This window comes from Carassius gibelio, chromosome A9 (assembly GCF_023724105.1).
Source record: "Carassius gibelio isolate Cgi1373 ecotype wild population from Czech Republic chromosome A9, carGib1.2-hapl.c, whole genome shotgun sequence".
Taxonomy (NCBI): Eukaryota; Metazoa; Chordata; class Actinopteri; order Cypriniformes; family Cyprinidae; genus Carassius; species Carassius gibelio.
This window is the reverse complement of record NC_068379.1, coordinates 5,928,791-5,953,886: the sequence shown is the minus strand read 5'-3', so window position 1 is coordinate 5,953,886 and position 25,096 is coordinate 5,928,791. Positions and strand designations below refer to the sequence as shown.

At 36.1% G+C, this 25,096-nt stretch overlaps 2 protein-coding genes across 6 annotated transcripts; both read left to right on the top strand.

Annotated features, from left to right (window-relative positions):
* The first annotated feature begins 1,870 nt into the window (after window positions 1-1,870).
* Window positions 1,871-11,333, top strand: LOC128019526 (sciellin-like). 3 transcript variants are annotated; one of them, XM_052605546.1, is made up of 29 exons: window positions 1,871-1,989; window positions 3,207-3,248; window positions 3,349-3,457; window positions 3,543-3,605; window positions 3,693-3,779; window positions 4,429-4,464; window positions 5,152-5,196; window positions 5,297-5,359; window positions 5,491-5,571; window positions 5,915-5,968; window positions 6,072-6,101; window positions 6,186-6,257; window positions 6,343-6,408; window positions 6,496-6,549; window positions 6,690-6,719; window positions 6,803-6,865; window positions 6,958-7,011; window positions 7,432-7,461; window positions 7,584-7,646; window positions 7,756-7,809; window positions 8,708-8,737; window positions 8,819-8,890; window positions 8,981-9,052; window positions 9,226-9,282; window positions 9,366-9,425; window positions 9,534-9,602; window positions 9,683-9,791; window positions 10,818-10,920; window positions 11,005-11,333. In XM_052605546.1, the coding sequence occupies exons 2-29, from the start codon at window positions 3,215-3,217 to the stop codon at window positions 11,019-11,021; spliced, it is 1,677 nt and encodes a 558-aa protein (XP_052461506.1). In that variant the 5' UTR covers window positions 1,871-1,989; window positions 3,207-3,214; the 3' UTR covers window positions 11,022-11,333. The 3 variants fall into 3 exon arrangements, with proteins under 3 accessions (XP_052461506.1, XP_052461507.1, XP_052461508.1); XM_052605547.1 differs by lacking the exons at window positions 6,958-7,011; window positions 7,432-7,461; window positions 7,584-7,646; XM_052605548.1 differs by lacking the exons at window positions 6,496-6,549; window positions 6,690-6,719; window positions 6,803-6,865; ... (1 more) ...; window positions 7,432-7,461; window positions 7,584-7,646.
* Window positions 11,334-14,290: 2,957 nt separating this feature from the next.
* Window positions 14,291-24,054, top strand: LOC128019525 (SLAIN motif-containing protein 1-like). Of its 3 annotated transcripts, XM_052605542.1 has the most exons (9): window positions 14,312-14,879; window positions 15,634-15,773; window positions 17,338-17,454; window positions 17,717-17,815; window positions 18,668-18,817; window positions 19,185-19,487; window positions 21,480-21,659; window positions 21,772-22,051; window positions 23,277-24,054. In XM_052605542.1, exons 1-9 carry the CDS (start codon window positions 14,485-14,487, stop codon window positions 23,350-23,352), a joined length of 1,740 nt encoding a protein of 579 aa, XP_052461502.1. In that variant the 5' UTR covers window positions 14,312-14,484; the 3' UTR covers window positions 23,353-24,054. The 3 variants fall into 3 exon arrangements, with proteins under 3 accessions (XP_052461505.1, XP_052461502.1, XP_052461504.1); XM_052605545.1 differs by lacking the exon at window positions 19,185-19,487 and having other exon boundaries at window positions 14,291-14,879; XM_052605544.1 differs by lacking the exon at window positions 17,338-17,454 and having other exon boundaries at window positions 14,317-14,879.
* Window positions 24,055-25,096: the final 1,042 nt, after the last annotated feature.

Genomic DNA, 25,096 nt, shown 5'->3' with positions numbered 1-25,096 from the left:
AAACTTGTATATATTTCAAATGTTTATTTCTTTTAATTTTGATGATTATAACTGACAACTAAGGAAAATTTGAATATAACTTAAGACCAATACAAAGAAAGGATTTTTTGAAATCTTGGCCAACTGAAAAGTATAAACATGAAAAGTATGAGCATGTACAGCACTCAATACTTAGTACTTAGGCTCCTTTTGCCTGAAATACTCCAGCAATGCTGCGTGGCATGGAGTCGATCAGTCTGTGGCACTGCTCAGGTGTTATGAGAGCACAGGTTACTCTGATTGTGGCCTTCAGCTCTTCTGCATTGGGTCTGACATATCACAATCTTCCTCTTCACAATACCCCATAGATTTTCTATGTGAGTTTGCTGGCCAATCAAGAACAGGGATACTATGGTCCTTAAACCAGGTACTGCTAGCTTTGGCCCTGTGTGCAGGTGCCAAGTCCTGTTGGAAAATGAAATCTGCATCTCCACAAAGTTGGTCAGCAGCAGGAAGCATGAAGTGCTCTAAAACTTCCTGGTATTCGGCTGCGTTGACCTTGGACCTCAGAAAACACAGTGGACCAACACCAGGAGATGACATGGCACCCCAAACCATCACTGATGTGGAAACTTTACACTGGATATCAAGCAACGTGGATTTTGTGCCTCTCCTCTCTTCCTCCAGACTCTGGGACCCTGATTCCCAAAGGAAATGCAAAATTTACTTTCATCAGAGAACATAACTTTGGATCACTCAGCAGCAGTCCAGTCCTTTTTGAAGCGAGAAGCTTCTGATGCTGTCTGTTGTTCAAGAGTGGCTTGACACAAGTAATGCGACAGCTGAAACCCATGTGTTGCATACGTCTGTGTGTAGTGATTCTTGAAGCACTGACTCCAGCTGCAGTCCACTCTTTGTGAATCTCCCCCACATTTTTGGATGGGTTTTTTTTCACAATCCTCTCCAGGGTGAGAGGAATATCCCTATTGTTTGTACAAATTTTTTTCTATCACATCTTTTCCTTCCCTTCACCTCTCTATTAATGTGTTTGGACACAGAGCTCTGTGAACAGCCAGCCTCTTTTGCAATGACCTTTTGTGTCTTGCCCTCCTTGTGAAAGGTGTCAATGGTCGTCTTTTGGACAACTGTCAAGTCAGCAGTCTTCCCCATGATTGTGTAGCCTGCAGAACTAGACTGAGAGACCATTTAAAGGCTTTGCAGGTGTTTTGAGTTAATTAGCTGATTAGAGTGTGGCACCAGGCGTCTTCAATACTGAACCTTTTCACAATATTCTACTTTTCTGAGATTCTGAATTTGGAACTTTTCTTAGTTGTCAGTTATAAACATCAAAATTAAAAGAAATAAACATTTGAAACATAATGAATAAATACTGTATAATATACAAGTTTCACTTTTTGAATGGAATTAGTGTACTAAATCAACCTTTTGATGATATTCTAATTATATGACTAGCACCTGCTTAAAATTTAATTTTTACTCAGAAATGTCCATTAATTTTCACAATTACAAAGAAACAAGTAATGAATAAAACATTCAATTTGAATTCCAGTCACACAGTAAGTGCTTGATTGTTAACTGCAATAATTGCTGGCGAAATATTACAAGCAATAAACAGTCAGAATGGCATACTTTTGAACTTTTAAGCCTTGAGAGCAGCACCCAAACAGTTTAATCTTGACATCTCGGGTGGAGGCTGTGATGGTGGCCTTCACATAGTTTCCTAAGACAGACAGTTTGACTGCTGATGTCCTGACATTCATTGCTTTGTGCTTTTCATCAGCTGGAGGGAAGACCTCATGAAGACACACCCCTGCTGTAAACTACATTGACAAGTTGAGTTGCTCTGGTGTGTGTCACATGAAGCCACACCTTTCACTGGTCTTGCCTTCCCTGCCTAGGACAAATATGTAAGAGGGGTAAAGAAGAGCAGTAAACTGTAAGTTATTCTCCTCTAACCTCAGTCAGATCCAGCGCACCTCAAATACCAAGGTATGACAGACTTCTACCTGTATGTGTGTCTCTGAATTCTGTTTTAATTCTATTTCAGTCATGTTCATGGTTAATATATTTAGCCTATTTGTTTCTAAAATCAAAGCTTTTATTTTATTTATTTTTTTAGGTTAGTGATCATATCTAAAGCATGTCATTCAAATGAATTCTCTTGTGATGTAGATGTATTGTATGACTGTACACAATGAAATATTATGTTTAGAATTAGTTACAGAGTGCAGTCTTACTAAAGAACAGTTCACAATGTCAAGGTGAGACTGAAGGACAAGACATTTACTGAAGTGTAATTAGAATAGTGCTTCTATACGTCAGAAGTTGGACAGTGCTTTTCTTCTCGAAACAAAATACAAACACACTAGTTTTTCCGTCTAGTAGTTCCTGGACTGTTATTTTTGGCAAAGATTTGCAAACCATTTTGAATGCTCGCAAAATAAAAAAAAAAAATTATAAATGGGTAGTTGATGCAGAATGTGTCTTTTTAAATGTGACTTTTAAATAAACACCAAGATTTCATTTAAACATTTTTATGTGATATATATTTATATGATGCATTAATTTAATACAAAATAAATAAGTTGTTTGTATATAATTTGCTTATTGTATATATATATATATATATATATATATATATATATATAATTGCATACATCTAAATGTTTAGTCTCTCTTAAAGGAAGTAATAAAATGCATATATAACAATTTAAACAGAATTTGTGAAATGTTGTTTAAAATTGTTTTAAATGGAGTTTAGCATGTCGCTTTCCTAAAAGTGTTTAATGTCACCTACCAAAAATGTAAAAACATTTGACAAAAGTTTTCACAATTTTAACCAATGCTACAAGAAATCGGGCGAAACCTCCCCTGCGTGATGTTCAGTGCATCTGGCGTTTATTTCCAAGCATGAGAACATTGCCATGGTTTCAGCGGCAGGTGTTTGGACAGGGTGTGTCTGCTCAGCGATCAGGACAAACTAGTTTTGGGTGTATCTAGGAAGGCATGAAGTGAAAGGACAGGGCTACATCATACAAGGAATGGAATGTGTTAATTTCATTTGTGAAATTCTGCAATTTCATGTTCATTTGCAACGACACGCTCAGTATGCTGTCTAGTGGCACCATCTTGTGGATAGTAGCCTAGTTAGGAAAGACACTGTATCTACTGCAAATGCAATAATGTGTAACAATTCCATCTCACAGCGTAAACCATGGCTTTCACTCCAAAATCATACAGTAAAACAGGTGAGGAAAACTCCTTAAAATGACATCCTTCTCATAATAAAGTATTATAATCAAATCATTTTATTTATGTAATATTGTTTATTATTAATATTAAAAACAGTTACAACATCAAGCACTAGATCCACTAAAGTGGATGATGGCAAAAAGAAATCCCTGCTGAAGGACAATAGCTGGATTAAGACGAATGTGAACGAGGAGGAGAAAGTCGAGTAAGTAAATGGTAAAATGGTAAATCTGTGTCTGTGTCTGACAGACAACTGACAAACTGAACTGATGCTTCCCGTCTCTCCACAGACGTGATGGTAACTTCGGCAAAACTGTCCTGAGTCGCATTAAGTCCAACGAAAGCCTTGTCAGGTAGTTCATATCATTTGTTTTTTATTTATCCCACGTGTTGCCATTCAAATTGTAAATATGAGGCCCTTATGCTCTTTTTTTATGAAGCCCTCAAGATAAAACTAGCAAAACTGAGAGCAAAACCATCACCGTCAGCCCTTCATCAGGGAGCACTGTCCAGGCGCTCTCTAAGAGGTAACAGACCGCTGAAGACACACTTATCACCTTCATATTTCATATTTCAGATTACACTGTATATAACAATACTCACTCAGTGTGAGAGCCCTTTTCCACCACATTAGAAACAACTGTTAAATCATTTTATGACCTAAAATGTGAAAGAAAGTCATAATTATGACCGAAAGTTGAAAACGTGGAGAAAAAAAAGGTTGGTATTATGAAATTAAAAAAAGTCATAATTATGACTTTTAATTATTTTATAATTATGACACAAATTGTTGAAATTATGACATAAAAGTAGTAAAAAGTTGAAACTGATATTATGTCAGTCATAATAAAATATTGAAATGATGACGTAAACACTATGATATGAAAAGACAATAAGACAATCTCATAATTTGACACAATTTCTCATTTTGTAACTCATAATTATGACTTAGTGTGTGCATTTCAATTTAGCTCCCATAATTTCTACTTTTTGTCTCAAAATTATGACTTGGTATCTCATAATTTAGACTTTTCACTCCATAGTATTGCCTTTTTTTTCTTTTTTTTTTGCTCATAATTAGGATTTACACAATCATGACGAAATAGGTTCTTTGGAAAAAAGTAGATGTGATAAAACCGATTTAAATAGTCTCATGTGATTGTTTTTAATGTGTAGATTTGGCGGCAGCCAGGACCAACTGAATGAAACCAGGTAAAATAGACACACTCTTTTAGCACTGCAAAATCACAGCTTTTATTCTTTAAATCTGTTTCATAGTAAAAATTTAGTAATTCATTTCGAAAAACAGTGTATTTATTATACACCATACTAATAATTCATGTGTTAAAGGAAGTGGACTTGAACATGGACTTACATGTACAATATGTGACCCTGGAGCACAAAACCAGTCTGAAGTCACTGGGGTATATTTGTAGCAATAGCCAAAAATACATTGTACATTGTATGATACAAAAATCATTAGAATAGTAAATAAAGATCATGTTCCATGAAGATATTTTGTAAATTTTGTAAAACGTAACCTTTGATTAGTAATATGCATGGCTGAGAATTCATTTGGACAACTTCAAAGGCCATTTTCTCAGTATTTTGAGTTTTTTGCACCCTCAGATTCCAGATTTTCAAATAGTTGCACTGTATCTCGGCCAAATATGATCCGATCCTAATAGACCATATATCAATGGAAAGATTATTTATTCAGATGTTATTCAGTTTCAAAAAATGTACACTTAAGACTGGTTTTGTGGTCCATGGTCACATAAGATTAGTCACCAACGTTTGCTGTATTTAAAACCTGTAAGTAAGAGTGATCAGAAGCCAAAAATGTTGGGAATTTAAAATATTTAAGAGCTCATTTATCTTCCCTACCCAACCCTACAGAACAACAGGAACTAAAACAACTGTGAAAGCGGAGCCCAGGAAAAGGTAACGCCTCTAAACACACCTGCTTAGATGACTGATGACTGGCTGAATGAATGAATGAATGAAGACTAGCTTCTTACAAACCTGATGATTGCTCTTTCAGCTCTACTTCTACAACAATCAAAGATGGTGCAAAGATAACTGAGACAACTGTGACCACTACCAAGTAAGATGCTGAGGAGACATCACATCAATGTCATAACTATTTCACACTATATTCATCTTATCTTGCAATCACAGAACAATGTTATGAGGTCCAGGTCAGGCACCGTAACTGTGTCGTCTTCTTGTCCTCAGGCAGGATGTGGTCAAATCATCTACCAAGTCTGAAACACTCACTGATAAAGACCTGGCAGGTTTAAACACCAAGACTTCTGGGTAAATCAGCTCAGTTCACCATGCATGCGATCATTTTTAATAAACATTCATTCCAAACCAAAATATTAAAGTGCCATTTATTAAAAAAAAAAAAATTATATAGGCTATACCGCAACACACTTTTCACACACACACACACACACACACACACACACACACACACACACACACACACACACAAAAAAAAAACCTTGTTTGGTTGTAGATGATAACTAATAGAAAAACTGTTCAAAATAAGAGAAATGTATTGTTATGTCATGTTTTCTAATTAAATGAAATTCGTATTCATTTGTGGCTTAAATGTTCAAATTTGTCTCACTGCACATGTAATGTGTTCCTAAAGTGATTACAAGACTGAAGTCATTACCATCAAGTCATCAAAGGACACTGTTGATGGGTGAGGGTTATAGAGAATTATAAGTTACAAAATAATAATAATCTCATTTTTTACATATTTTTTTGAGTGTGTTAAACTGAAACCTATAATTCTTTTTGTCTAGACCCACTTCACCTGTCAAGACCACCACCAGGTACAGTAACCACCGTCTTCCTTAAAATACTGTCTAAACCCAAAAGTGGCTACTTTCTTAACCTCTTGGCATTTTCAATTCTAGCGTCAGAACCTACACCAGAGGGGATGTTTCACCGACTAAAACAACATCATATTCTGTCCGGTCCACAAAGAGGTGAGTTTCTGAGAGATTATTACAAATAAATGCTTTTCAGTCATTGTAAGACAGAGAAAATCACTGATTGAATGCTTTTCCTCAGCACTGAGGATCAACTGTTTGATACTCTCATACCAACATCGATCAAGTCAGCCAACACTGACACCACGTATGTGACATTTACATATTTATAAACTAAACAACTTAACATCTTACTCCACAAAAATTTAAATAATGCACATTTGTGTCTCTAAAGTGACTACAAGACTGAAGTGGTTACTGTGAAGACATCAAAGACCATCAGTGATGCGTGAGTGACATATATACATTCTAGAAAAAAAGATGCATATGCATTAACCTTTATTCATGCAGAAATAGAATTGCGGGAAAAAAATATGTTTTTTATGTTGCGTGTGTATTAACACTGAACCTCTAAATGTTTTTGTCTAGACCAACTTCACCCCTTAAGACCACCACAAGGTACAGTAACCATCGGGTTTCTTACAGATTACAGAAGAGAAGAGATGTGGATACTCTTAACCTTTTAACAATTTAATTTACAGCATCAAGACCTACACCAAGGAGGATGTTTCACCCCCTAAAACAACATCTTACAGCACAAAGAGGTGTGTAAATCAATGATAATGCAGTGCACTGAAATGAACTCGCATTTAGAGACTGAAGTGTTGCTCACAGAACATGTTTTGTGTCTGTAAAGTGACTACAAGACTGAAGTGGTTACTGTGAAGTCTTCAAAGGACACCGTTAATGTGTGAGTGTCATACAGTAGATCAGTGCTTCTCAACCCACGGATGACTACAGGTCTGCAGGAGGAAATGCTTAATAAAAACTGTCCATGCAACGTATTATATATTAATGCATAAAGATACAGAAGCAACATTTAAAGTTCTGCCACGTTTTGTTGGTTGCATTTATAAAACAAAAATTGTAACAGCTTTTGTCATTTTTTTTCATATGGTGAAGTTTATTTATACAGTTCAGATAAATGAATTTCAATATTTTGATTTGAGGACATTTCGGTTTGCTTTTGAACAAACTGTTTTGGATAAACTGCAACGAGTCACCATTTGATGTGCAATTGTAAATTGTTTTGGAATACGATAGGATCCGTTTTTTTTTTTTTTTTTCTTGTGCATATTAACACTAAATCTGTAATTATTTTTTTATCTAGACCAACTTCACCTGTCAAGACCACTACAAGGTACAGTAACCACATCCTTGTTGGCTAACCAGAAAAAAATACAGCTCTAGATTGCTGACTAACCTGGAAAAAATGTGGCTACTAATATCGTTTATTAACTTTTTAACCAATTTCATTTACAGCATCAAGACCTACACCAAAGAGGATGTTTCGCCAACTCAAACAACATCTTACAGCACAAAGAGGTAGAAACTGGTCGAAGGTTGTTCACATATTGCAATGATAATGCAGTGCACTGAACTTGCATTTAGAGACTGAATTGTTGCTCACAGCACATGTGTTGTGTCTCTAAAGTGACTACAAGACTGAAGTGGTTACTGTGAAGACATCAAAGGACATCAGTGATGCGTGAGTGACACAGATCAAACCAAAATGACTTGCATGACATACATCTTTGTAGAGTAAAAAAATAAATAAATGCAAATAATAAAATGTAAAATAAAATGTATTTAATCGTCCATAAAAAGAATAGCTAAATAAATAGGTTTATCAACTTCTAAAAGGGAGGAGAAAAGCTTTCGGTTGCACTTTATTTTACAGTACGTGTACTAACATGTACTTATAGTGTATTTACAGTGTATTTATCTAAGAAAGTTCTGGTAACACGAGGTAACTACATGGGGTAGGGTTAGGTTTAGGGGTAGGTTCAGGGTTAGTACCTAGTTATTACATAGTTATTGTAATTACTATAATAAGTACATAGTATGTACATGAGGAACAGGACTGTAAAATAAAGTGCTACCAAGCTTTCTATATACAGTATTTTGTCAACATTCTCAATTTAGACACTTAATTGCAATTCAATTCAATGTATTATTGTTTAAATTTGTAGTAAATGCAATTAGCTGAACTTTACAGTGCTTTTTATGACTAACTTGTGTAGAGCGTAAGCACATGTAATTTAATAATAACTTCTGTATTCTGTGAAATATGGTTAAAGTAAGTTTACTGTAAATATACCAATCTGTTGAAGCATGTATAGCATGTATCTTTCAGTTCCGCATTCGAAATGAAGTCGTAATTCAGTGCATTTCAAATATATCAACTTTAGATGTAATACTGAATAACACACTTATTTATAATCAAGTACTTTACATGTGCTTTAGAACCTTAGTCAAAACATCAAGATAGCCTGTGTCTTTAAGTACAACAAAATATGATTAAATCAGAATAAATGTACCTTAAAACTGTTGCTTTTGTTATTTTGAAATGCATTAAACTGAAACCTTTCATTCTTTTTGTCTAGACCCACTTCACCTGTCAAGACCACCACAAGGTACAGTAACCACCGTCTTTCTTGCAGATCGCTGAAATAATGAGGTTGCTCTATTAACCTCTTGGCATTTTCAATTTCTAGCATCAAAACCTACACCAAGGAGGACGTTTCACCCCCTAAAACAACATCATATTCTGTCCGGTCCACAAAGAGGTGAGTTTCTGAGAGATTATTACAAATAAATGCATTTTTAAGTCGTTGTTAGACAGAGAAAATCACTGATTGAATGATCTTTTTGTTCAGCACTGAGGATCAACTGTTTGATACTCTCATACCAACATCGATCAAGTCAGCCAACACAAAGTATGACAGCAGGTATGTGGCATTCAGATATTAATAAGGTGTGAACCCATTCGTTTTTGCTTTGGCCTTTAAGCAGTTTAACTATTATGACTTACAAGCTAAAAGCACTGAGCATACTTTCCATTCGAGCTTCACTCTCACTGCTGCAGTGTTTCTTCTATCATGGACTTTTGTCGTTCTTACAGTCGCGAGGATATATCAGTCTCCAAATCCACCAGAACCTTCTATTCTACAAATGAAAGGTAGGATGCTATTTCTTATTCAAGCGTCTTTGCCTGATGCATTATCTGTTGTTCATTACCCTTCTTTATCTGTTTTAATATAGAGATGAGTGGAGCACGGTCACGAGTCCTTCTTACAGCAGAACATCATACACAGAGAGCAGGTTGAGCATATTCAGAGACAGTATCATGTCATTTACAGCTGTATAACACTACATTACTCGTTACATTTAAGCAGGTTTGTAGACTGCATTTCTTCATTTTGTCCACAGGCCTGTTGACTACCTGTCTGACACGCTCACATCAAAAAGCACTACGACCGTGTACACTTCACCCGAAAGGTATGGAAGGCAATAGACGTTCGTATTTAATTCTGCCTGATATTTAGTGCATGTGTGAAATGCGTATGATTATGTTGCAGGGTAGTTAGTGGGAAGGACATCTGCACCGTCTGCCATAAAAACATGTACACGGATGAGAAGATTATCCTGGATGACATGAACATCAACTGTCATGCAAGTTGTTTCAAGGTTAGTTCTTCTTGAACTTTTATAAAAGGTGTAACACTTTATTATTGCTGTCAGTATGCAAACTAGGCCTATATGAATGCAGAATTAAATATGAAGGTTAATGCATCAAAATATTTTTGTGGTAAGACCCTCTTAAGACCCTGCAGCCTCATATGAGGACATTATATTTGAGTGTATTTCTTTCAGACTGTACATGCCACAGTTTTAAGTCTGGATGTCCTGTACAGAGCACATTCAGGGCTTTTCTGAATGTTTGGATGTTTCACCATCACCACTCCTTTTCCTTGGTCTACCAAAACATTCTGAGATCAATTTCTCTTATGGAAATATAACAATATATTGTAATTATCATTTAAATCTGACTCATTTTTAAACTGTGTGTCATACATCAACATCCCAGGAAAATGTCATGGGGTTTCGAATCAGAATATGAATTTCTTTTATGAAACAGGATGTTGATTTCATAAATTTTCATATGAGGACACCGGGACTAAAAGCATTTTTATTACATATTTTAGGAGACATAACAAATGAATAGGGAAAGAAATTATATTTTAGTATTCTATGAAATATTATATATTATTATGAAAACCTTGTCAATTATTACTCCCATTATTACACTTCTTTTTTCATTACATGTTGCCCCAAAAACACATTGATATGCAAATTAGATTTGTATATAATGAGAATACTCGTTTATGGCCATTTTACACACATTTTGCATAGAGACATTTTTTTATATCAAATCATTCTGTATCTTTATTCAAAGTTTGGTAAAAAAAAAAAAAAAATCTTGAAAACTAAAAATGTAGTGGTGATTTAAAAAAATCAATGTTTTCGCCTATGCATGTTCATTCATGTCTTTTTTTTTTTTTAAGAAATTGAGTCCCGATGTCCTCTACCGATAAGGATTTTTTCTATGAGGATTTTCAGATTTTAATTCAATAATTTCTATTGAATTTTTTTTTTATTAATGAAAAAGAATGTAAAAGTATTTTTCTAATTATAGTTTTGAATTGTTTTTAGTGTGGGGTGTGTAATGCGTCTCTGGGACTCCTGAAGGCAGGGGACAGTTTGTGGGTGTACCGTCGTGCCATTCACTGCGAGAGCTGCTTCGGAGTCACTAAGGGTATAAGACAAACTCTACTCTGCTTTTCAGTAGAATAATACAGTAAATATGTTTGCTAAATAAACAAAAATGTTTGTTTTACAGGCAAATGGCTCCGCTGAAACTATATTAAGCGATAATGAAGTGATGTTCTGAAAGAGATGGCAAATATACATCCCTATTCCAAAACTTTCCCACGGCTTTGGACTCGGGCCATTTGAAGTTCAGTTTTTGGTGGTGGACTTCTGTCTGATAGACTTTGGGGTTTATTAATTGCATTGATTGCTATCCTCCACGATGATGCGACAAGGATCTTATCCAATTATTAAAATAATAAGAATATCTTTCCTCATGCATTATATTTTTTTGAGATGCTTTATTTTTCTTAACTAATGTTTTTCTTCTTAAAGAATAAATGTGAATTCTGTGAAAAATATCATATTTCTCCTGACTTTTCATCTGATTGTCTTTTATTGTAAAGCATCATTCCAGAGACCAGTTCTGCTGTACCTTTCACCACTATAGCTATAAATTGAATATGCATTCAGTTTTCTAAAGAGGCTTTCAAAAATATTCTGTGATCAAGATCAGACACTTCAGCTCGAGTTATGACAGGATTCTTAAGAGGATGCAAATAAAGAGCTAAAGTTAGCCATTGCTCTGAGGGATTGAGAGAGTTTGCTTTCATGAAATGTTATCTGCGTTTCTGTCATTTTATAAAGAGGGAGAAAAACCAACTAAACTTCAAAACATAATAGAATTCTTTAAATCAATGACATGTTTGATGTGCTGCTGTTTTCACACCAAAAATTATGTCATTTCCTAGAAGATGATGACATTAATCAAGTGATTTTAATTAGTTAAGGCATTTTACAAAGACTAACAGGAACAAAGCTGATGAGTACACAGGAAAACAATTCAAATGTTATCAGTTAAAACTATTTGAAATATTTCAATTAGAGAAAAGAAAAAATTAACAAATTATCAGATATTCAGCAAAAAGTTTCAGACCAAAGAAAATAGGGGCGATTCTAGGATTTTTTCAACTGGGGGGCACAAGAGGGGCCAGGATTAATACAGAGGGGCCAATCTTGTGTTGTTTGAACTGTATATCCAAATCATTTCAAGAGTTCAGTAACCTTTAAAATCAGTAATAAACAGTGATACCCTATTATATTTTAATAGCAGTTATTCACTGCTCTAAAAAAAAAAAAAAATCAAATACAATTTGTATTACCTTTTCACTTTACAAAAGTGAAAGAAAAACTGTAATAAATAAAATAGTACAGTGTATGAATAGTGTACAACTCACAAATAATAATAATATAATAATAGCCTTATATATAATATATATAATAGCCTTATTTATATAAATGCAGAATAACATTAATAATTCATAGAAATAAATACACAATTAATTAATTAATATAACTTATATAAATTCAATATAATTTCATTATATGTTTTTGTTTATTATCCACATCCCATTCAATTTGCATAGCAGCAGTTGCAGTAAATTTGCATTGATGAATAAACAAAATCAACTTATGTCAAGGCTAATTAATCTTGAGCATATTGATTTAAAAATATCATATTTCCATACTTTGTTAGAAAGCTACTTGTTCAAAAAGGTAGCTTTAATTTAACATGTAAAATATGTGGATCCTATAAAACAGTTTAGAATAGCTTAATTAGTCCAGTGTTATTTTAGTATTAGTTATTTATTTTGCTATTTAATCATGCATTAAATAATTATGTATGATTTTTTTGAGAATGTTTCTGGGTGTCATCAAATGACGTTTTGTCAATAACTTCTGAGAAGGGAGGGAGAGAGAGCTAGAGAGAGAGATTTCCAGGGTGCAGACCGCAATCGCGGAGCTCCATGGTGATTTAGAACGCCAACTGAATTTATTAGGAATTTACAGACGCAAATAGACTAAAGGTGTAGAAAAATAAAGACCTATATGTGTATTTTGGACTTTTTTTCACCACAAGTCTGAAAGAAGACATGTTACTGAAGACAAACAGCCCCAAATCTCAAAACTGACCAGTAAAAAAAACGATGTTTTTGCATGTGTCTCACCCATATAGACTTAAAAAAAAGTCTCAAGTGTGGAGCGTTAGATAAACATTACACGATTTGTTTCGTCACCTCACTTGAGTGAAAAAAGTCGCTAATCGACTGCATGATTCAATAATGACTTTATTAGAATTGCTATTATAGTTTTTTTTTTAAACCATTGCTTTAAATTGCGTTGTTGCCTATATCGGCGCGTTTGGCCGAAAAAAAAAAGTAAATCGTAACGCAGTAAACCCCTTTTACATTCAGCATCAGAGGAGCATAGTAAATATAATGATTAGCATCTTGGTCTGCTCTAGGAGATAACATCGTCATCGAACCTGGTCTGTCTAACACCGAAAGACGTTAACGTTAGTACAAACACTTCTTGCACTGCTACAACTCGCTAATAGAAAAACATAAGCTATTTAAAATAGGTGGTTTTTTCGTTGGAAAACAGCAGCTCGCTATTCTTGGTCCTCGTTGAGAAGCATCGCGACGCAATCATGAGTTATTTACTAAACTGAAAGATTATAATTTGAATTTGTGAGTGACAGACAAGTAGAAGGGTGGGGGCACACTGGGGGGCCACTCAGTTTTCAGGAGGGGCCAGTGCCCCCATGGCCCCTCCCCTGGCTACGCCACTGGTGTAGGATGTACTTTAAAACAATTTACACCCAGACATTCCAAGCAAATTTTACAATTACAAACAAGTAACACTAAAACAAGTTAAGCTTAACATTTCAGAAGACTGAAATCTAAAATTTTACACTAGCTAAAAAACACTAAAATTGTGAGTTTAATATCTCATCCAATATATTAAGAGTAAGACATGGGCCACTATACCATTCAAACATTCGGGGTCAGTGAGATAATTTTTGTTTATTTAAAAAAGTATCTTAAGCTCAATGAGGATTATATATATATATATATATATATATACATTCCTCCAGTCTTCAGTGTCACATGATCCTTCTGATCTTTCTGATCATCACCAATGTTGAAAACAGTTGAGCTGCTTAATATTTTTGGGTGTATTCTTTGACGAACAGAAAGTTCATAAGAGCAACATGCATTTGAAATAGAAATAGGCCTATAACTTTTTTGCAACACTGTAAATGTATTACTCTCACTTTTGTTCAGTTTAATGCGTCCTTACCGAATAAAGTATTCATTTCTTAAATAATCAAACAACGTAATGACCTTACTTTGAACGGTAGTTTATTTTATGGAAATGTGAAACTGAATAAGCCTACAAAGTTGAAGTATAATAGAATAGAGTAGAATAGAATAAGAAGGCACCATTTTATTAGTCATCTGAATCAAATGAAGGCTGGCGAGAGGTGGTGTATTGCCTGGTGATGTGTGTTTGTCTGTCGTGTTTTGAACTGGGGAGGAGGAGACAGAGACACATGCATGAGCAGCACATCAGCGTCTGAATGAAGCGAGCAAGCCGCCTGAAAGCACTGCGAGTCTGGGCACACAGGGTAAACAACACCGCCACCATCTAGCGTACTACTGTTTACATGCTTTTCTCTTCAATGGACGGACTATTGTTCAAGCCGCAGATGATTGCGGACGTCAATGGCAACAGTAAGATAATGAACGCAGAACTGGAGGTGAAAAAGCTTCAGGAGCTCGTGAGGAAGCTGGAGAGGCAGAACGAGCGGCTCCGGTCGAGAACGAACGCCGGGCACAGCTGCACCTCCGGCGGCCGTGTGTCAGCAGCTCCGGTCACCGGGGGCTACTGCGCTTCTCCTCCTGAGTCTCCATCTTTTGGTCTATCGGAGGAGCGCTATCCGTATTTTCATCCGCAGTCAGTGACTGGTGCTGATGAGGAGGATGCCACTGTCCTGGATGAGTTGGAAATACTAGACCTTCATCTTGTTCTCCCCATCGATGGAGAGCCTGATTACAGCTGGTACTGGTGCTGTATCGTTAACTGAGTAAACAGTGGTGTCATTTTTATCTAGAATGTTAGGATTTGATTTTTAGCTTCGCATGCTCTTTGTCATCCCTTAAATTCAGTTCCCATGAAATATACCATTAGTGGACTACTGTATGTGTCCAGGTTCATTGTTACTGTAGGTGCATATCTCATCAGTGTTGCAGACTGTTGATGTGAAAGATTTCCATATTTTTCTTCAGATTGTTTGTCTTCTAAATGTGTAGTGCAAAGATACTTAACTGGTCATTTGTGATGATCTCACACCAGTTGGTCAAAAGTAGTCTAACCTGTACCTGTGCACTCACTATACAGAGAAATGACAAATACAGACAAATCTGGCCTGCCCTTGTTATGGGATGAAACATTAGTCTTGAATGCACAACTCCTGCAGTGGGACTAAAGTTAGTCTTCTTTGCGACTTTAGGGATCTTGTCTATTCACAAACTAGCTTGTAATTCTTCAAAGAGAAAGGTAAACTTGAAATCGCATTATATGACCCCTTTAAGAACACTTGAATGAATACTTATTGTCTCTTTCAAACATGGGACAAAGATTTACTGAAAGCAGATAGTTGATCCTATAGCCTTTTAATATTTTAGGTGTTGTCTCAAACTGCCTTTTGATCAGCTGAATTAATACACATATTAGGTTAATGATAAAATTCATGATACATCCAGGCAACAAAAGTACAGATTTAGATGTTTTGACCAAGTGTTTATGTCACCAGGTTGTACGTGTCTCCAAAAGCCAAGCTGTTTCCTCGTCTTCTTCTCCTCAGTCCTCTTCAGTGGTGCAGACACGTGCTGGACAACCCCAGACCAGAGGTGGAGTTAGCCAAACGCTCATTGTGCAACCAACTGGACCAAGGTACTTACCATCCTTCCCATGAATATAAAGTATGAAATCTGAATTTCTAAAATGTCCCTGTTGTTTATGGTCAAACTGAGCTTGAGGGTTCGAGATTGGCCATTCTAGCTTTTCTTTAAAGAAATAGTTCACCCGAAATGTACTCTAATGCCATCTAAGATGTAGATAAGTTTGCTTCTGCATCTGAACAGATTTGGAGAAATTTATCATTGCATCACTTGCTCACATGTGGATGGGTGCCGTCAGAATGAGAGTCCAAACAGCTGATAAAAACATCACAATCATCAAAAAAGTGTCCTCTATCCATATAGTGCTTTCACTTTGTCTCATCTGTATCAGGAGAGAAATATGCACAGATGGATGGATTTGTTTATTACAAACACACAGCTTTTCTCTTCACAAGACGTTAATTAATGGACTGCTGTGGATTACTTGTGGATGATTGTGATGTTTTTATCAGCTGTCTGGACTCTCATTCTGACGGCACCCATTCACTGCAGAGGATCCACTGATGAGCAAGTGATGCAATGTTAAATTTCTCCAAATCTGTTCTGATGAAGAAACAAACTCATCTACATCTTGGATGTCCTGAGGGTGAGTAGATTTTTAGAAAATGTAAAACTTTTTTTTTAATGCAATCTAGATATAATGCAGATACATACACTATTTAATTATAGAAATCTGTAAGATGTCAAAAAAAAAATCTGAAAATTAACAGTGGAAGACTGTGGTCTGTTTTAATGTTACCCAATATAATATATAACTGTATAAGATCATAAACAATACGAACTTGAGGAGATGTAAAGTTATCACTACAGTGTCTTGGCAGCTAAAAGGTGAATAGATAACCTACATGTTCTGCACTTGGATGGTATCCATATAAACAACTCCTATATAAATCTTCCTGCAGAATCAGCACTAAATAACACAGATGTATCGAGGACCGTCCTGGGGACATTGTGAAATGTTTTTGTATCAGTTGTTTCTTTGGATTAGTCCGTACATAAATGATGTATGAAGTGCATACACAGAGATGTGTGTTGTGGAGTTGCGGGCGCTCTGAATGGCTTTTGAAAGGCCAGATTCAGCGAGTTTGGCTCAGTGCAAATGGGGTCATGAATACATCTTTGTTTTTCTGGGTAGCCGTGAATGCTTGTTTTTGTGCGATCTGGGAAAGGCTAATTGTTAAGGTACGCATAAGTACTGTGGTCCGCTTGACTACCAATAACTCATTCAACCCATTTTCACTCTTTTAACTGAACAGTTTGTCCCAAAATCAAAGTTCCAAACCTCTCCTTCTTCAGTGGAACACAAAAGAAGCAACTGAGAAGAATGTCGTAGTTACAGTTTTCCTGAATTTTCAGAAATAGCTTAAATTTCTTTATTGTTTATTTTTGCAGTTAAGTGAAAATAATTCAATATTTTTAATGTGGTCTATGTGAACCCCTTTGTGTAAAAATTTATGTTTTTTTATATATCCTCATTCACTACTCTTACTGTTAAAATATGACTGTTGTTGTGTGTAATGTTTTTTTTTATTGATTGCACTTCCTTTTCCCGTTAGCCAAAAGATGGAGAAGCGTGCTCTCTTCAAGCGTTCTGTTCAGTCCTGTAGACGAACTCTCTTCTTTAAGCAGCTCTTCTAAACCCTTTACTAAACCTGCACTAACTGAGCAAACAGGTAACACTTGCGCCTCACTCATCCTAACCTAAGAACAGAAACAACTCTCTCTAATCGCTAATAAAGGTACTGTACTGTGTCACTGATAAACTACATCGTCTGTACTGTGTATTACACAGTCCATTGTGAAAAAGAAGTACAATTTAGAATACTTTTACATAAATTATATAGCTTAAAAGAACAGTCTATATTGTGTAGTTTTACTCATTGTTTTTACTCACCATAGTCTGACATGATATCTATCATCTCTCTCCTGACCCAGATCCACCTTCACCAAACCATCAGAAGTCTCTCACAGGGAGGAACTGCTCCAGCCTAACCGAAAGATCTCCCACATTCCTCTATCACATGGCTACACACAGTAAGATCGACTAAGATCATCAGCATTTATTTTATTTTATTTTATTAAAAACCCAAAAAGTTCATTTCTGTGGAAACAAAAAAGATGCTATTTTCAGCATCATTACTACAGTCTTCAGTCACTTGATGGTTCAGAATAAAATGCTGAATTAATGCATTAGGAAACTGCTTACTTTACTTTCATTTACTGCTTTCTTATTATTATCACTGTTGAAAACATTCAGAGTTTTTTGATGAACAGAAAGTTTAAAAGAATGGAATTTATTTGAAATAGAAATCTTTTGTAACATTAGAAATGTCTTTACTTTCACTTTTTTGAACTTTCTGAATTAATGTAGTAATTGATGTAATAACAAAAATGTCTGTTATAAAAGTCAACTACTTCAGACCACTTTAAAACAATTTTTTTTAATAGAAAGTAAAATGATTATATCATGATATTTTCTTTATATATGAGCCAAACTTTTACTTAACATAGGTCAGTTTAAATTTATTTCACCATAAATCATATGATATCACAATATCATTTTATCATATTTCAAGATAAAACTTGAAACATTGTTAGATAATGTTTAATTTATCCATCATATTTTCTGTTATGTACAAAAACAAAAACAAAAAAAACTTCAGTCAGTAAAGCAGTATGTATTCTGCACATGAACACACCGTGTGTCAGGCAAAAATACAATTTAAACTAAATTATCTGTTTAATTTTTTTTATGGGGAATGGTTTAGTTATTAGACAAACTAGACAAAACAGGACACCATAATTTTCAAGCAGTATAAAAATGCACTTTTAGTTTTCTCAGTCAGTGCTTTATACGTGAGGCTGAATTCTCCATGTCTCTTTCAGGTAATAGTCATTGGCAAAGGCCTCTCAGTCCTCAGTCATCCATAGACAGTGATCTCAGTGTCTCTGAGCTGGAGGACGACACCATCTCTATGAGCTATAAGCTTCAGGACATGACTGATGTGGAGGTCATGGCCCGACTGCAGGAGGAGAGTATGTCTGCTTTAATTCATCAAATTGTAGAGGGGTGATATTTGCAATGATTTAGATTAAAGATTTGGTTCATTCAAAAATTTAAATCCTGTCATCATTTACTCATAATCATTGTTATTTCAAACCTGTATGACGTTCTTCTGTGGAATATAAAGACGATTGAAGAATGTTAGTAACCAAACACTTTCAGTTCCCATAGGCTTCCATTGTAATCTTTGTCCATACAGTGGAAGTCAATGGGAACCGAAACTGTTAGGTTACCAACATTCTTCAAAATAGCATCTAAAAGTGTGGATTGGGGCCGAAAAAAGTATTTTGTACTCTTCATGCTTCATGTAAATCCATAGAAACACATGTTTGTTTTTAGGTCTACGGCAGGAGTACGCGAGCACCTCTGCCACAGTCACGTGCCGCAGTGCTAGTTTTTCGGTGCACCCAGGTGCACGCAGGAGCATGAGGAGTGAAGCCGAGCTAGAGGAAGAGTACGATCAGCTGTTGGCTCCGCAGCCGCGGCTCTTCCGTACGTCCTCCATGCAGCGCAGCAGGTCCCACTCACAGAGCCTCTCCAGCACGCCTCAGTACCTCAACAGCCTGTCCTACCAGCAGCTGCACATGCCCAACCTCAGCTCCAGCACAGCCACAGAGACCCAGAGCTACAGAGCCCACACAGGTCAGACTGCACACAGGCTGGAAATATACTGATAACAATAGCAATTTCTAAGTACACAAAAAGTATATTTCTCTCAAATATTGTTCACAAATCTGTCTAAATCTGTGTTCGTGAGCACTTCTCCTTTGCCGAGATAAACCATCCACCTCACAGGTGTGACATAACAAGATGCTGATTAGAGAGCATGATTATTGCACAGGTGTGCCTTAGGCTGGCCACAATAAAAGTTCACTCTAAAATGTGCAGTTTTACTATATTGGTGGGTCCGGGGTGGTCTGAAAACCAGTCTGGTGTGACCACCATTTGCCTCACACAGTGCAACACATCTCCTTCACATAGAGTTGATCAGGTTGTTGATTGTGGCCTGTAGGAGATTGGTCCACTCCTCTTCAGTGGCTGTGTGAAGCTGCTGGATGTTGGCAGGAGCTTGAACATGCTGTCGTGGGTGACATGTCCGGTGAGTATGCTGGCCATGCAAGAACTGGGATGTTTTCAGTTTCCAGGAATTGTGTACAGATCCTTGCATTATGGGGCCGTGCATTATCATGCTGCAACATGAGGTGATGGTCGTGGATGAATGGCACAACAATGGGCCTCAGGATCTCGTCACGGTATCTCTGTGCATCCCAAAATGCCATCAATAAAATGCACCTGTGTTCATTGTCCATAACATACCCCTGCCCATCCCATAACCCCACTATGGGCCACTCGTTCCACAACGTTGACATCAGCAAATTGCTCACCCTCACAATGCCATACATGCTGTCTGCCATCTGCCCTGTACAATGAAAACTGGGAATCATCCGTGAAGAAAACACCTCTCCAAAGTGCCAGACGCCATCAAATGGGAGCATTTGCCCACTCAAGTCGGTTACTCTGAGACGGTTTCTGACAGTTTGTGCAGAAATTCTTTGGTTATGCAAACCGATTGTTCCAGCATCTGTCCGGGTGGCTGGTCTCAGATGATCTTGGAGGTGAAGATGCTGGATGTGGAGGTCCTGTGGTGGTGTGGTTACACATGGTCTGTGGTTGTGAGGCCGGTTGGAGGTACTGCCAAATTCTCTGAAACGCCTTTGGAGATGGCTTATGGTAGAGAAAGTAACATTCATTTCACGGGCAACAGCTCTGGTGGACAATCCTGCAGTCAGCATGCCAATAGCATGCTCCCTTTAAACTTGGGACATCTGTGGCATTGTGCTGTGTGATGAAAGCACATTTTAGAGTGGCCTTTTATTGTGGCCAGCCTAAGGCAATAATCATGCTGTCTAATCAGAATCTTGATACACACTTGTGAGGTGGATGGATTATCTCGGCAAAGGAGAAGTGCTCACGAGCACAGATTTGTGAACAATATTTTAGAGAAATAGACTTTTGTGTTCATAGAAAAAGTCTTAGATCTTTGAGTTCAGCTAATTTAAATTGGGGGCAAAAACAACAGTGTTGCATTTATAATTTTGTTCAGTGTACATTTTAGCCAAGATATAAATTAAAGTTTTTTATTTTTATTTTGTAGTACAATCCTTTCTTTTTTTCTTTTCTTTTAAACTGTTAATATATTATCAGATCTCTAAAGACAAGGATCTGAATAGGGACATAGCTAAAGTTCTATTATTATTCCAAACCTTCTCCACAGCAACACGCTGCTTTATCACTCAACTCTCTATGTTTTGATATGAATGCAAGGTAGAATAGATCAGTGGCTCTCCAACTGTCTCTCTTATCTGACACACTCTGGTCAGTTCATGAGCTGATGATCTGAATCAGGTGTGTTAAGGAAGGCATACAGAGGGTGGAAGGACATCTTAATTCTCTAACTGCACCATGAGGAGGCGAGGAACGAGTGAGGAAGCTTTCAGAGGAGTTATGTAGTGGGTCCCGGGCAGCCATCTGGTTGAGATCCACTTCTATAGACTGTACATCACGCTTTTCCTAGATAGTTTCCATTTGTGCTAGATTGGCCGTTTTAACACACATTGTCTTTCTTTTTTTCAGACAAGCTAAGGAGGAGCATGCCAAACCTGGTTCGAGCTCCCAGCACCCCCAGTGTCTCCAGTGTGCCTAATGTTCCTGCTCCGACCGCTCACATTGCCACATCCTCCTCATCTTTGTCGTTACTCTGCAACAGTCAGAGTTTTGATTCCCACAGCGGTCTGACCAAGATACATTCTGCAAGTGAGAAGTCAAAACATCACATTAAATTTGATGATAACTATCTTGTAGCAGATTATATCACACTTTGTCATGAACCTCGGGTCAAATTTGATTGCTCTCTGTTCAATCTCAGTTCCCTCTCCGGGCCAGTTACAGCAGCGGGTTCAGAGCGTGGGCAACTTCTCAACACGGCCCCCTCTGAAAGCCACGGCGTACGTGAGCCCTACCATCCAGAGTGCCCCCACAATGCCTTCCTCTGTTAGTCTCGGCTCTATCCCCAGCAGCAGCAGCAGCATCTCTCTCCCCAGCAAACCCAGCGCCCCCTCGTCCACTCGTAGCGCTCTACCTCGGCCTGCTTCCTTTGTTGGGACAAGTGGGGCCTCGCGCAGTAAAATCGCCCAGCCTATACGAAGGTATATCATTCACAATTCTTCCTCCTTTGCTTGAGTAAACTACTAAACATTAACCTATCAGCCTGTACTGTTTGTTTTTTATAACATAGGCCATTCCAGAGTTGACAAGTGTTATTTTGTTAGACATTTACTGTTAATTACCAAGTTTCATAGTCAGTGAATCAAATATACATTTAGTTACAGTTCGGACAAACTCGGGCAATATGAATTATTGTTGGCTGCAGACTAGTGTTAGGCTTATGTTTAAAGATATGGGCATAAAACAAACAATACATTGACCTGAAGTCACTTTTTGTAATTCTATTAATTCATTTAACTGCAAAAACTTTTTCAAATTAACTTTTTTAAGCAATTATTGTTATTGCAAATTGGTCAATAATAAATCAGCATATCATGTAATTAATTCATTTAATATTTGTATTGGTTGACAGCCCTAAAAATACTGACAGGATTGATTGATTCTTAGAAATCCCAAGTGGATATTAATTTAAATAAATTTACTAACTTGCAGTTAGCAAGAATATTTTTAAAGAGATATTTTTTACTTTTACTATTTTTTACTATTACTTTTATTATGAACGTAAAGACATTTTATGTTACAAAATAAATCTACTCTTCTAAATCTATTTCAAATAAATGCTGTTCTTTTGAACCTTCTGTTCATCAAACAAAGAGCAGAACAACTGTTTTCAACATTTTGATAATAATCAGAAATATTTCTTGAGCAGTAAATCCACATATCAGACTGATTTCTGAAGGATCATGTGACATTGAAGACTGGAGTAATGATGATGAATATCCAGCTTTGCATCACAGGAATAAATTACATTTTAAAATAAAATAAGATAGAAAACAGTTGTTTTAGATTAGAATAATATTTCTGTATTTTTTTTATCAAATAAATGCAACCATGATGACTATAATATTTTTTTTTTCGCAAACAATGAAATCTCTTTCTGAACCAAAACTTTCGAGCAGTAGTGTAGCTTAATGTTTTAAAATTAATTAATTCATGTTTGTTCATGATTTATTATATATGTTTCAATATACGTCGAAATTTGCATTAATAAATAATAGTAAATGCTGTCAAAATTGTTCATTGTTAGTTTGAGATGAAAATAAATTGATCCTTATTAGAAAAATGATATTTTAATATTATATATATACTTTAATGCATAATACATTTGAGTATTGCTGTCATTAACACTAGTCACTGTCTTGGCAGTTTACTGACCCCACCGAAGAGTGTCTCTGCTCTGAGCGCCCTGCGTGACGGCAGCTGGAGGGACGGATGCTATTAAACTGCTCTGACCTTAAATGTCTCAGGCCCAGCTGGCTGGGCACAACTAGACCTGAAGTGGAAATAAAATAGCATCAAGTGTTTCGAAGTCGAAAAGTACTGTTAACAAATGCAATACAGCTCTACTGCAATATTCCTGATGGCTGAAAACCAGAGAGTTATGCATACAAGTGTTTACATGCAAATATTTTTTCTAACTGCAGCACAATTTTTTTTAACCATTGAAACCAATTATATTAATAATAAGATATTAATATAAAAGACAGCATTGGTTTTGTTAGATGTTACGATAAGTCATTGTCTCTCAAATAGCACTTTTACTGTTAACTTGCATTTTTACATTAGATAACCAGTTTTTGCCAGAGTAGTACCTGATGGGTTTCTGTTGCGCAAGTTGCATTCCTTTTTTTAATAATGTTGTCAATTACGTAGCAACATATGACAAGAGAATTATTTGGGTGATCTGATGCATTTGTAAAAGCAGCCAAAATGGACTGTAAACCACTGTATACTGCTGTTAAAGTACAAATGCAGACAAGAGTAAATGGCAGTCATTCCAGATTGTATGTTTACATAATGCTTGTTATACAGAGCATTATGGACTAGACATTTGCACGTCAAATTATAATATTTGTTTCTGTTTTTTAAGAACTAGTTTATGATGACTGGTTTCAAATGTTGAATAAAAGGCTTTTGAACTGAATTATAATGTTTGGACAAGTTCTGTACTGTACTGTGAACAAAGGATATCTAAAGGAAAACTGAAATACAATATTCAAGAGAATATTACAATTTTGGGGAAAACCTACTCCTCCTAAGATGTTTGTCTGATTTGCACAAAATTTGGGATGCACCATATTGAGATTCTACTGACAAAATGTTAGCAAAGGAAGTTGGATTCTTTAATCGTTTAGCAAACATAGGCCAATATATTTTGGGGTCATATTTGGTGTCATACTTATTATGCATTTTTTTATTGTAATGCATTACAACCAATCACGCACGACTCCGTTGAGTTTATGAATGCAATGACCAATCAAAAGCGTTCAGATGAGTCATCGCTGAAACGCAGCGCTCGCTGACTGAATTATGTTATCTGGCGAATACTTTCATCATATACACAACAAAGTACAAAAGTACTTACAATGTAAGTAAGAGATTCATTTCACAGCGCAGACAGCTTCATTTATTATAGAGAGTTTTTGTTTTGTTTTTGAGAGAGAGAGTGTGTGTAAATTTGTGCTAGACTGAAGTAAGCAATAATGTATAATAATGTAATGTTTTTTTTTCCCTCGCTTTCTATATCATTTACTCACCGTTTGAATTGTAAATGAAAGCGTTATAATTAGTATCTTACATTTTTATTAAGCTGTGTTAGATACGTTAGATACAAATTGAGTAGTAGCCCTATTAAACAAATATTTAATGGCATGACACCCATATTTGTTACCTGCCTAAAAAGATGGGTTTTTGATGTGCTTAATTATTAGACTAGCATAGGCTTAGAGTTCACCTTATGCCTATGATTCAAGTTATTCATGTCTCACAAGGAAAATTAACTAAGAAATAGGTGAAAACGAACCCCGTGCATAAATTTCAGGCACATTTTTGGTTATAAAAACTGACCCAAGCCAACAATAGCCTTGAAAATTACTTTAAATGAATTATATAAAAACAATGAGGCAATAATGATCGTTTAATTAGGCTGTTAAAATACATAATGTAGGCTAATACAAAATAATCAA